General features: G+C 48.4%; 1 protein-coding gene across 15 annotated transcripts in view; it reads left to right on the top strand.

Moving 5' to 3' along the window:
* The window catches only part of Fhad1 (forkhead associated phosphopeptide binding domain 1), a 119976-nt gene that overhangs the window by 33269 nt on the left and 72921 nt on the right, over nt 1-13786 (top strand). For all 15 annotated transcript variants that reach the window (XM_087550749.1, XM_087550739.1, XM_087550748.1 and 12 more), the window contains 4 exon segments: nt 1887-2132; nt 9441-9564; nt 10921-11051; nt 12699-12788. In XM_087550749.1, the coding sequence (XP_087406875.1) occupies nt 1887-2132; nt 9441-9564; nt 10921-11051; nt 12699-12788 (591 nt within the window).

The following is a 13786-nucleotide window of genomic DNA, read 5'->3' as shown; positions in this document are numbered from 1 at the left end:
TGCCTCCATGACTTGACTTGGGACCTCTGCGGGTGCCTCACAACTTACACACAACTGCCATCAACTCGGGGTGCTGTGAGCTGATGCTCTCAGGTGCTAGCAGCCGTAGGTTTCCCCCAGGTGAGGGAAAAGGCAAGATCCCTGCCTGTAGTCTGTCCCCAGCAGAGCAGCCCCCAGGTCCTCAGGGCAGACGCAATGGCATCTTGACAGCCTGCCCAGAGCTCACGCTGTACCACCTCTGCCAGCTTCCGTCCACTCCACTGGAGCCACAGGCTGGTGGACTTGGTGGACGGTAGAAATTGATACCACTCAGTGACAAAAGCCACCAAGTATTTGTCACATTTGATCCGCCGCCATTGTGACTCCCACTAAGGTGGGAAGAAAATGAAAACCAAATCAGTTTTGCTCTTTTGAGCCTTTTACTCCCTGATTTCCCAAGACACCTTCAAGGACAAGTGATAGCCAACGATAGCGGTGGAAAATGTTCACTGGCTAATCTTACTGGACGGTGAAAGGCTGTCAAGCTTCAGGCCTGGCTGCGTCCAGGATCTTCAGTGTCGTCATTGGAATGTCCCTGTTGCCTGTTCTACTCCTTGTCTTTCTTGCAGTTTGACATTCCCCAGCAGGCTAAGCTCCCTGTGCTGGGCAGGATGGTTACAATCAAGCTCTCTATACTTAAAGTCCACGATCCAAAGAGAAGCGGGACCCATGCCCTCACCCCAAATCCACACTCAGGGGCACTGAGAAAACTCGGTCGGTCAGCCTGGGTCACAGGGACAGAAGCAGGAAGGAGAGGAAGTGAGCTACTTGACTGACCTTCACTCCTACCCAAGCCACACAGAAGGAGCGATGACATTCCCTTAAGCAGGGCATAGAGACCAGGGATGGCACCAGAAAGACAGAAGCCATTGCAGGACACCGTACGTGAAGGTTTGTTTATATCCAGTGCAGAGCCCAGCACACGGAAGGTGTTCAGTAAATCTTTGTGGCACAAAAGCTAACCAGTTCTGAGTTGAGTGTGGAGGCCCCGAGTGGCTCACTTTGGATGAGGCACGGGAACACGCTGAGGATGCGGAACAACAGTTCCTTCCTGTCTGCTGGAAGAGCTGTGACATAAACAGTCACAAAGACCCAGAGAAAGACACTTGGTGATGCCAGTGGGCTCCCTCATGCCTGTGACACCATCTGTTCCCCGGGCACGCGGCTAGAATTCTGTTTTTCCGGTCTCTCCATCATTCTGAGTGGTTCAGGGTACCTTATCGGGCTTTGGAGAAACAAGTTTCTTTGGTTACTGTGTTTTCCTAGTGAGGAACTCCGCCCACAGTTCCCCCACCTACCCCAGTGTTCACAAGCCACCATGGCTGCATTCAGTGTTCTGTTTCCTGACTTCTTCCATGAGCACATTTTCATGGGGGCTTCCAGGGGGAAACAGAATTCCATAAGAGAAGAAAGAAAGAAATGACCCCTTCAGAATACATACAAACTATTGTTAATAACGCCCTGTGATCGTCAGAATGCATTAGGATTGAATCCCATTCTAATTACCTGTGCTGGGTCCCCAACGTCCTGGACGTGGGCCTCGTAAGGGAATGCGCAGAATGTCTGCTGACATTCCCAGAGGATTTACCACATGAAAAAAATTTTTTTCTGGGTAAAAAAAAAAAAGTTTCTGCACCTGGGAGGCTCCATTATAAGCATCTTAGTACAGACAGGTGGTTCGAACCCAACTCCAGTCTCCCCAGGACCTTCCAAGAGATCCGGTGGTCAGCAGGTGCCTCCTCGCCCTCCTGCCTGCCCTCTCCCCTGCTCCCGCCAGAGGATAGAAACAGGCCTAGCTTACCATCCACACCCACTGCTACTAAGCCTCCCTCCTGTCCCCCACACAGGACGATATCATCCTGCTACTGGGGAGAGAGATTAACCGGCTCTCTGACTTTGAAATGGAGTCCAAATATAAAGACGCGGTGATCATGAACCTGCAGGCTGAGATTGCCGACCTGAGTCAAAGGTTGTCTGAGATGGCTGCAGTTGTTGCCGCCGCCAGGCAGAGCAACAGGTGTGACCCCCGGTTCCAGGACCTGGATGAAGGGGACGATCACAGGCAGAAGGAGATTGAGAGCATGAAAAGCCAGGTAGGACTTTGGGGACACGTTTATCAAAGCGTAGAGACACCACAATCAGAGTGGAGCCTGGGCCCAGGTGGGGGCAGCTGGAAGAGGACATCTGGGGCATCACAGAGTGTACGGACAGAAGGCCATCAGGGGTCCAGTTTCCCAGTGTGGCATGTGCCGGGCCTTGGAGGATGTTCTTCAGCTCTATCACAGTCCTCTGACACACCCCACAGAGAGACCGTGGGAGTCCCAGAGATGCGCAGGAGCTGCCTGGATCTTGCAGCTTGCCGGAGGTGGCGGGCGCTGCAGACTAGCATCTGCCCTGCCGGCTTTCTCCCACACTCTCTCCCAGCTTCTCAGTCCTATCCCAGCATGGCCTCCTTGCCTTAATGACTGCCTGTCACACCCCTGGCCGCCCCAGCCAGAAAGAGCCACAGACAGTTAGCCCAGCTCCTCCAACTCCCGACTCCTCCTCAAGCCCTGAAGGTGGCAGCCGGCTTCATCATGGGCAGTGCCATTGAACGTAAACTCCTCGCTTGAAAGGCCTCCATTTACAGGCAGCTTCTGGTCTGGAAACTAGATCCAAATTCCTGTTTATAAAAACAGCAGTTGGGCCCAGGAGACAGCTCAGCTGTTAAAGTACTCGCTCCCCAAGTGCAAGGACCTGAGCTCGGTCCCCTGTAAAAAAGCAAGGCATGCAAAAGGGTTGGGGACTCACAAGGCCCCACCCCTGGATGAAGAGCTACAGGCACTCAGTGGCTGCTGTGGGCGGGAGAATCAGTCTTTTCCAGAGACGAACTCGCTGATAGGTTATCTAGTCCCAAGTGGTCAGCCCTGAACAGTCCCCTTAGCGTGCCTGTGAGCAACACCAAGTAGAGTCATCAGGATGCGTGTTCACGTGAATGTGCATGTATGTGTTTATATGTATGTGTGTATTGTGTGTATATGTATGTGTGTATGTATATGTTTGTGTATATATGTGTTTGTATGTATATATGTGTATGTGTACATGTATATGTGTGTATGTATGTGTATATGTGTGTTATGTGTTTATGTGTGTATGTGTGTATATGTGTGTATGTATATGTTTGTGTATATATGTGTTTGTGTATATATGTGTACATGTATGTGTTTGTGTGTATATATGTGTGTGTGGGTGTACATGTATATGTGTTTGTGTGTATATGTATATGTGTGTATGTGTGTTTGTGTGTGTATGTGTGTATGTATGTGTATGTGTTTGTGTGTGTATGTATACATGTGTATACATGTGTATGTATATGTGTTTGTGTGTATGTGTGTGTATGTGTGTATGTATGTATATGTGGGTGTGTATCTATATAACAATAATGTTTAGTATGTATAATATAATGCATGTATGTGGCAATAATTAATCGTATATAATATATGTGTATCTTGTGTAAAATAAAGAAGTCATAAATTTGAGAGGAAATGGGATATGGGAGGAGTCAAAGGGGAAGGGAGAGGTAGGGATGATATGAGTAGAAATTCCGAAAAACGTTTTCTAATGGAGACCATTTAAAATAGGCAAGGTGTGGTGGGCATACTTGTAATGCCAGCACTGGTCGGGTAGAGGCCTCAGGGCTTCTCAGCCAGCCAGTCTGTTGTCTATCCAAAGAGGCAAGCCAGGTCCCAGTGAAAAATCCTGTATCAAAGGAACATGGTTGATGGCTCCTGAAAAGTAAGGCACGGGTGTTTATTACAGCCAAAGAAATCAAACTAGGGCTGGGCGGTGATGGCGCGCACCTTTAATCCCAGCACTCAGGAGGCAGAGGCAGGCAGATCTCTGGGATCAAAGTAAGCCTGGTCTACAGAGCAAGTTCTAGGACCAGAGAGAGAGAGAGGGAGGGAGGGAGGGAGGGAGGGAGGGAGAGAGGGAGGGGGAGGGGAGGGGAGAGGAGGGGACAGAGGAGAGACCAAAGGACGACAGATACTCACCTGTCTTTGACTCCATGGCAGCAGGTCACAACTTGAGTTCAAGTAACTAGTAACATCTGGGAATGATTTTTTTTTTCACTTCAGAACAATTTAGATACAACCATGCTCACTTACTAAACATTCAGTTACAATTGAAAGGTGTGTTTTGTTTCAGTTTTTATTTGTGTATGCATGTGAGAGAGTGTGTGTGTGTGTGTGTGTGTGTGTGTGTGTACGCGCGCACTACAACACACATGTGGAGTTCAAGGAACAACAGGCCTGCCTGTGAGGCTCTATCTAGACAGGAAGACCCGCCCTCACTGTGGGCAGAACCATCCCCTATGCTGGTTTCCTGGACTGAATGGAAAGGAAAAAGCCAGCATTCATTGCTCTCTGCTTCCTAATGGCAGATGTGACCATATAACCAGCTGCCTCACTAGAGCTCCTGCTTCCAGGATGGACTGAGAGCTCCCCCCCCCAAAAAAAGCCCTCTCTTCCCAAAGCCATCATTGTCTGGTAGTTTGTCACGCGTGTCTGAACTCAAAGATGCGGCAGATTTAAATCCAAGCGGCTCTCGTTTTAGTCTCTAAACCATTTTATTGCCAGCAGAACCCTCGGGCGGAAGTATAATCTGGACTGCAGGTTGATTAATGGCTCTGGTTACTGTATGTGCTATCGAGGGTCCCCCGAAAGCATGTACCTAACGATTTGATTAATGGCTCTGGTTACTGTATGTGCTATCGAGGGTCCCCCGAAAGCATGTACCTAACGATTTGCTCTCAAAGCTTTTCCATCCGCCACCATACCACTAGAACACGCTCACCTCCCGCCTGAGCTAATTAGCGGGCAGTTATTACCTCTAAGCAATCATTCTTCCCAGCACTGTTAGCTTCCTTATGATCCAATGCCCATTTTATTACACAGCCTAACCAGGCAATAAACATCCCGGGGTTTGCGCCAACGACAGACAATCTGGATATTTATTTAGGTAATGAAGGCTGTGAAGAAGGCTGAAAACTGTTTGCAATTTGAGACCTTAGAGCGGGGTGCTTGATTGAAATATTTTCTGTCTGCGCAAGAAAGATTTAGGCTAGAAACTAGAAATGTTTGCTTTTATTTTTGTTTCTGAACGTGTGTAGCATATGCCTGCACATGTGAGTGGGTGCGTGCACCTGTCCGTCTCGCTCCCCTGAGACAGGGTCTCTCTGTGAGCCTGAAGCTAGGCTAGCAGCCAGCAAGCCCTGGAAACCTCGCTCTCTCTGTCCCCAATGGGGTGGTTCCCCTGAGACAGGGTCTCTCTGTGAGCCTGAAGCTAGGCTAGCAGCCAGCAAGCCCTGGAAACCTCACTCTCTCTGTCCCCAATGCCTTGTATGCTGACAATATTGTTTAGTTATGTGCGTGCTGGGATCCGAACTCAGATCTTAATGCTTGAGCAGCAAGCATTCTTAACCACTGAGCCGTCCCTGCAGCCCCTAGAAGCATTTTAGTTACAGCAAGCAGGGAAAGATGAGCTTTCTTCATCCAAATGTTCAGGTGTGTGGCTCCGAGGATGGTGAGGGGCACAGCCTGTGCACCCAACACACACACACTCACACACACATGTACACTCATGCGCATACACACTCACGCAAACACACATATACACTCTCACACACGCACACTCACACACACACCCATACACACATATACACCTCTTACACACATATACACTCACACACACTCACACACACGCATACACACACACTGACATTTACCCTTCCTAGGTTTTATTTTCATTATTTAAAAGTTTTATTAGAAGATTTCAGTTTACATAATAAGAACCAGTGAAGTAGATTTAAATGTATATAATAAGAATTAACAACATGTAAAAGACATCAAGACCCAAATAAAATCCAAACACGTTGGAAATCGTTAAAAGTGTAAAAAACCGTGAAGAAACAATACTGGATGTTGTCTGTGGTCTGTTTACTCTGAGGAAGTGAGTTTGAACAGCCTAATGAGAAACGCAGGGCTTCCGTGATTGGTCTAATCTAACCAATCATGACTTTTGGGGGTTTAAATGAAGTGCAGTTAACATTCGCTGAGCTTTAATTACATAGTCATTTCCTGCTGGAAGTAATCTTTCCTCTCTCGTGTCCCCTCCCTGGTTTCCTGGCATTTGCCCTCCACCAACCCCACAGAGATGGAGTGCGTGTGTGTGTGTGTGTGTGTGTGTGTGTGTGTGTGTGTGTGTGTGTGTGTGTTAGAAGCTACAACCCACACACGAGAGATGAGCCTTGCTGTTTGTCTTTCTGGGAACAAGCTAAGCTCTCACTTAATAGAAGATTTTCCAGATCCATCCATTTCATTTTTCTTTATGGCTGAATAAAATTCCTTTGTTGATTCAACCAAAGATTTCTACTCAGAGTCAGAGGGAAGCCCAACACAGGCCTGTGTGCGCCATCTAGTGGTGTGGTGTGTATGCATGTGCTGTGCCTGTGTGCACAAGCATGTGTGTCTGTGTCTGTGTGTGTGTCTATGTGTGTCTGTGTGACTGTCTGTGTGACTGTCTGTGTGTGTGTCTGTGTGTGTCTGTGTGTGTGTCTGTGTGTGTGTTTGTGACTGTGTCTGTGTGTGTGTCTGTGTGTCTGTGTGAATGTCTGTGTGTGTGTGACTGTGTCTGTGTGTGTGTCTGTGTGTGTCTGTGACTGTGTGTGTATCTGTGTATCTGTGTGACTGTATCTGTGTGTGTCTGTGTGTGACTGTGTGTATCTGTGTGTGCCTGTGTGACTGTATCTGTGTGACTGTATCTGTGTGTGTGTCTGTGTTTGTGACTGTGTCTGTGTGTGTCTATGTGTGTCTGTGTAACTGTCTGTGTGTGTCTATGTGTGTCTGTGTGACTGTGTCTGTGTGTGTATCTATGTGTATCTGTGTGACTGTATCTGTGTGTGTCTGTGTGTGACTGTGTGTATCTGTATGTGCCTGTGTGACTGTATCTGTGTGTGTGTCTGTGTTTGTGACTGTGTCTGTGTGTGTGTCTATGTGTGTCTGTGTGACTGTCTGTGTGACTGTCTGTGTGTGTGTGTGTGTGTGTGACTGTGTCTGTGTGTGTGTGTCTATCTCTGTCTGTGTCTGTGTGTGTTTCTTAATTATCTGGGTGGGGCATGGCCTACCCTTTGTCTTTTTTATGCCAAGCCTGTGACAGGGTATGACAGTCAGCAGTCACCAGGTAGTTAAGTTTGTTTGGACAAAATTCACAGGCACATACAAAAGTATTCATAGTCTGCCTTCCTTCCCTCAACGCAGCCGAAGATAACGCAGGATAATCACGGAATCGTAGCTAATATCTTTATGTGGTGCACCAGGCATTGTCTGAGCACTTGAGTCTGTTAGCTTATAAAATCTCTTTGCAGCCCTGTAAAGTCAGAGCTAGCATGACCATGCTAACAGAATTAAAAGCTGAGACAGGACTAGGCATGGCATAGTGGCACACCTTTTCTCCCAGTATGTGAGAGAGGCCAAGGCAGAGAGGCAGAGGCAGAGGCAGAGGCAGAGGCAGAGGCAGAGGCAGAGGCAGAGGCAGAGGCAGAGGCAGAGAGGCAGAGGCAGAGAGGCAGAGGCAGAGAGGCGCAGAGAGGCAGAGGATCTCTGTGAGTTTGAGGCCACCACGGACTACCTACCAAGTTCTAGGCCAGCCAGAGCTACATAGGGAATAAAGAAAGCCTGTCTTGAAAAAAAACAAAATAAAACAAAACAAACAAACAAACAAAAAACAGCCCTAAGACAGGACCCAGGTCTTTTTTTTTCTTTAATTTAGAGAATACTTTATTAGTTTTTGTAATCAAACCCACGTATATAAGACCTTACATATTTAATACAGTGTGTTACCCCTGTACAAATGGAAAAAACTTAAGTTCAACATTTCTAGACCAATATGGCTGTTAATTTCTGTACAGTGCAGGACCCAGGTCTTATGCCTGCATAACCTGGACATGGCAGGGACCAGATGTGGCAGACATTCCCCCAAAAAGACAGGCCACACAGGATAGATTCCAGCATGTTATCTGTGTGTGGGGGGGGGGGGGAGATGCTAATGTCGGGGTGTGCATGTGTCTGTGTGTGCATTCAGGTGTGTACACATAAAGGCCAGAGGTTGAAGCCAGGTACACCCATCCATCCCCAGTCTGATTTCTCAAGACAGGGTTTCTCTGTATAGCGTCCTAGAACATCTTTTATAGACAAGGGTGACCTCGAAGTTGGGGTTAAAGGTGTGTACCACTGCACCCATCTTAGGTGTCTTTTCTCAGTTGCGCTCCACTTTCATTTTTTGACAGGATCTCTTAATGATCCTGAAGGTCGTGGTCCAGCTAAACTGACTGGCCAGTGAGCTTCACGGACCACCCGTCCCCAGTCCCCAGGGCTGCAGTTACCGGCACGTGCCATTCTACCAGGCTTTGTGACACGGGTGCTGGAGATCTGAACTCAGGTCCTCATGCTTGCATAGTAGGCTCTTTACCAACAGTGACAACTCTCCAGTGCCCAGACTCCAGCTTCTGACATCAGCTCCTTCAGCCTTGTGATGGGAGCCAGATACCTGAGGCAGGGCTTGGGTGAAGCTCTACCCCAAGCCATCCCCAAGGCCCTAAGCTGGTAAGCCCGGCTCTCCTGTTCTTGATTTCCTCACGTGCAAAGCGAGAACTGTATGGGGACATCCATCAGAGTGCTGTGAGGCTCTCCAGAAGGAGCCAGCATCGAGAATGTGTCTGAGGCACTGGCAGATGAGTCCAGCCTTCTGACATTGCAATTCAATACTGTCACTGACAAATTCATGTGTAAGAACTACACTATAAAAAAACACAAAATGATCATGATGGTGATGGTGATGATGGTGATGGTGATGGTGATGCTGCTGATGGTGGTGGTGGTGATGATGATGGTGATGATGATAGTGATGATGGTGATGGGTGGTGGTGGTGGTGGTGATGATGGTAATGATGATGTCATGGGACAGCAAAGGAACTTGCCCCCAAACCTTAACTCCCTGAGTTCAATCACTGGGGCCTATAGGATGAAAGGAGAGTGCCAAGTCCTAAATATTGTCCTTTGAGCTCCACATGCGCACTGTTCCCTACACAAGGAAAAGGTTACAGCCTGTATCACTCTCTTGAACTCCGCTTGACAACTAGCTGTGATGCCTGATGAAAAACCCCAGGGCTGGTCTACTTATGGCTGTGAGTTCCAAAGACAGGAGGAGCCCATTAAGGGGAAAGGTATCCCTGGGCAGCTGGGCCTCTATACCTTTGTCATCAGCAAGACAAGATCATGTGATGATCTCTGCACAGATTTGAGAAATACTCATGTGTCTTGGAGCTGGGCTGTTGCCCTCTGACTTTGTGCTCCTTCCTCCCACAGATCAATGCTCTTCAAAAAGGCTATAGCCAGGTGCTGAGTCAGACCCTGGCGGAGCGCAACACGGAAATCGAATCCCTGAAGAACGAGGGCGAGAACTTAAAGAGAGACCAGGCCATCACATCAGGTGAGCTCTTCTGGAGTCAGGCTTAGGAGGCACTAACTTCACCACCCACTCCTGTGGCCTGAGCAGACATCACCAATCGATTGCCACACTTTGCTCTCTGAGCTTGGACAGAGCCTCAGAGTTCTCAGCAACCCTCAGGACATGCCTCTGGGATCTTCCCCAGAAGTGAGCTCACCAGCCAGCTTTAGCACAGGCACTACCTCCATAGTCAATGTTTGAGTGAATGCCAACCCTTAGCTAGAGCCCATCTCACCAGGGAGGACAAGGACACTGAGTGGACTGTAGTCCTGAGAACCATTCCCTTGAGTGCTCCTGGCCCTTAGTGAAAACAATTTGCTAACTGATCAACTGAGGTAGTTCAACACCAAAGACTGTGGGAGGGGGACAGTTAATCATGGTCCATCTTGCTAGCCACAGAGGTTACTTAGCCTGGATCCATCCATATGACAGGCAGACAGGTAAGTAGTCAAGCGTGTCTGAGGGACAGCAATGCTGTAAAGACAGTAAAATGGGGCAACATGGTAGTGAAGGGATTGAGGAGTTAGGACAGGGATATCACATGTGCAAACAGAAGGCGCCCTCTAGGAATGGTGTTCTGCGAGCAGCAAGCACGTGCAAAGGTCCTGGGGAAGGAATCACCTAGCTCTGTTGAAGAAGCAACAGGTAAGTATAACTCAGGGAAAGAGGGATTGTGAGACAGATGAGGGGTCAGAGGAGAAGAGAGGGCCAGATCCCGCAGGGGACTGTCTCCTAAATATGCTGAGTAGCCATACTTAGATGGGATATTTGAAGCTGAGAGCAATGAATCTAGAGACCAGAAGAGGACAGAGGCATTAGGAGAAAGGGAAGAGCGTCAAAAATTCTGAAACAGAGGTCTGGGGAAGCAGCTCAGTTAGAAAGTACTTACCATGCAAGCAAGAGGATGTAAGTTTGATCCCCAGAACTCACGTAAAAAGTCAGCACTTATCATTGTCAGCACTGGGGAAGCAGTGGCCGGAGGATTTCTGGAGTTCATTGGCCAGACATTCTGGGTAATTGATGTGCTCTGGGCTCTGTGAAAAACCCTATCTCAAAAACAAACACCACCACCATGGTGGAGAGAGACGGAAGAAAAGTCAGATACCAACCCTGAGCCTGGCAACTTGCAGAAGGAACGTCTGTCCTCCCCAGGAAGAGTTTCTGTGTGTAAGAAATAGCCACACAACGTTGGTCCCAGCCCCATTCCAGCCCCTGGGGTCCTTGGACCATGCACGTTCCTCAGTGCCAGGGGGTCTCCCCAGTGACTGACTGTGACAGCAGTGGCAGCGGTGATCCTCACTGTGTCTTTGGCCTCTGTCCTGACTTTGTTTAAAACAGGGATGGTGACATCGTTACAGAAAGACGTGTCAGCGCGCAACGAGCAAGTTCAGCAGCTGCAGGAGGAGGTAAATCAACTGAGAATCCAGAACAAGGAGAAGGAGTACCAGCTGGAAGCCCTGACCTCCAGGGTGAGTTTCCGGGCGCCATCTCCTCAGGGCTCAGGAAATGGTCATGTGACACACCCCTCTTCACTTCTCTTGTGCCTTGACTTTGAACTCTACAGCCTTCCTTCCACATTGTGGGGTCCAGGGACATAAGGAGAGTCCTGAAATGTCCTCCTAGAAAGACTAACAAAGATCTGAGTTCCCCCATGGCTTTTCTTTTCTTTCTTAAGATTTATTTTCATTTGAATTGTGTGTGCCTGTGCATGAGCATGTGTCTGTGAGTGCAGCACCTGTGAAGGCCAGAAGAAGGCGCAAGATCCCCTCGAATTGGAGTTAAAGGTGTTTGTGAGCTGCTGTGTGGGTACTGAGAACTGAACGTGGGTCCTCTAGAAGAACAGCCAGTGTTCTTAAGCACTGAGCTATCTCTCCACCTCCCTCTCTGCGGTTTTTTAAAGAGCAGTGGGAACCAGGATCAGAATCAACACAGTACAGAGGCTAACTCAGCAAACACACCCACTATGTTCATATAATAAGTAAGCACTTGGGAGGCTGGGGCAGGAAGATCCAGAGTTCAAGGCCAGCCTGTGCTACACGAGCCTGTTTCCAAAAAAAAAAAAAAAAGTAGGAGGCTGGGGAGGTAAAGTACCTACTATGCAAGCATGAGGACTAAATTACCTACTATGCAAGCACGAGGACTAAATTGGGGTGCTCCACAGCTCTCAGGAAGCAGAGAGCAGACAGGAAGTGAGTCAAAGCCCATCCCCAGTAACACATTTCCACCAGAAAGTTTACATCTTTCAAAACAGCGCAACCAGCTGGGGACCAAGTGTTCAAACACGAGCAAGTGGGGAACAGTTCACAGTCAAACCATCGTACTAAGGAGATGGAGAGGGAGTCCTTAAGCCTTCAGATTCGCTGCCGGGATCCAGCCACTGGCTTCAGAGTGCACTCTGCCCTAGTTTCATTTCTGTTGCTGAGATAAAATATCCTGACCCCTCCCCCATCCCCCAAAAGTCCTTCTCTGAGGGGCATCAAGGCAGAAACTTGAAGCATCATGTCCATAGTCAAGTGCAAAAAGAGAATAATCCTACAGATCCCTGTTTGCTTATCCTCCCTCACACTGCTCAAGACTGCTTGCCTAGGGAATGGTGCTGCCCACAATGGGCTGGGTCTTCTTACATCGATTAAAAATCACAGTGATCCCCTCTGTGATGTGCACACGGGCCAACCTAATACAGATAATTCCTCACTGTATTCCCAGGTTATTCTAAGTTTTGTGGAATTGAAAGTTAAAATCAAACAGCACGCATTCTTAACTGGAACCAAAGCGCACCTCTTCGTGAGGGTACATTTCCCTCCCCACGCTGGGTGGTCACAGCCTTTGAAGTAACACAAAGTTCCCAGTGGCAACACACACGCTCTTTCACCCAGCTCTCCAAAGACAAGTTTTTCTCGTGATCTGGATTTCTGGCTTCTGAAAGGAAATTTAGAGAGAGAGGCAGGAACCCAGAGGTCCTGAAGCATCTGTGTGCCTGTCAGAGACAAGCTGTCTCCCCTGCAGGAATGTGGGATGGAAACAGCACAAAGTTCTCTCAGAGCCGGCTGGGGCCCTGGGTACGCCCTCCCCCAGACACCTCCACACCACCAGCCCTGGCCCCTTTCTCTCCTCAGTGTTCAAAGCTGAAAGAAGATCTGAGAAAGGAAGAGGCTCAGAAGGATCGCAGGGAGGCTCAGGAGAAAGAGCTGAAACTGTGCAGAAGTGTAAGTTGAATGTCCTCATCCGTGAGCGCGCCTCCGCGAGCGCGCCTCCGAGCGAGGCTCTGACCCGGACGTTCTTGGCGTGACCCAAGGCCCTCCTTAAAGCTCAAGGTTCTGGCTCTGCTGTTTGGGGGAGCCATGGGGCTCTCTCCTTGGGCTAGTTGCCTCTGTTTATCCCGTGGGTTCCCCCTGGACTGAGCAGAGAAGCCATACCTGCTGCTGAAATAGAAGTTCATTTGGGTTCCCCACCCTGGACCTTTGTTTACATAAATCTAAATTCTACTGTAATTTACGGTGTTGTGAACACAAGTATCTCCTGTTTAAGATTTATTTATTTACAGTAGGGTATTTATTATGTAGTGTTCTGCCTGCATATATGCCTGTACGCCAGAAGAGGGCGCCAAGATCTCACCACAGATGGCTGTGAGCCACCATGTGGTTGCTGGGAATTGAACTCAGGACCTCTGGAAGAGCAGTCAGTGCTCCTAACCACTGAGCCATCTCTCCAGCCCTCCTGTGTTTTTAACAACTGAGATTTTTATAACACTGGGTAAACATGAAAGAAAGAGAAAGGTTATTGTTTGCCTCAGAGAGACGGTGGCCAGAAAAATAACCACAAAGGGGCTTGAATGATGGTTCAACAATTAATGCTATTGTAGAAGACCCTAGTTTGATTCCCAGCACCCATATCGTGTGACTCACAACCACCTGTAATTCCAGTTACAGCGTATCTGATGCCCTCTCCTGGTTTTAAAGGACATCCTGTACGTGCGCACACACACACACACACACACACACACACACACACACACAATTAAAAATAAACCTCTAAAAATTGCAATAAAAACATATTTCAATACCCCAATCCCTCTTGTTTCTGGTAACCAGGTTGCTCTGGGTTTGATTGAGAAGTCCTGTCTCTGAGTTTGATTGAGAGGTCCTGTCTCTGGCTTCTGACACTGGGACTCCAGGCCAGTTGCCATACCCATCAGCCTTTTACT

This window comes from Rattus norvegicus, chromosome 5 (assembly GCF_021556685.1).
Source record: "Rattus norvegicus strain SHRSP/BbbUtx chromosome 5, alternate assembly SHRSP_T2T, whole genome shotgun sequence".
Classification (NCBI taxonomy): Eukaryota; Metazoa; Chordata; class Mammalia; order Rodentia; family Muridae; genus Rattus; species Rattus norvegicus.
The sequence above is the reverse complement of the archived record's forward strand: the minus strand, read 5'-3'. Positions and strand labels throughout refer to the sequence as shown.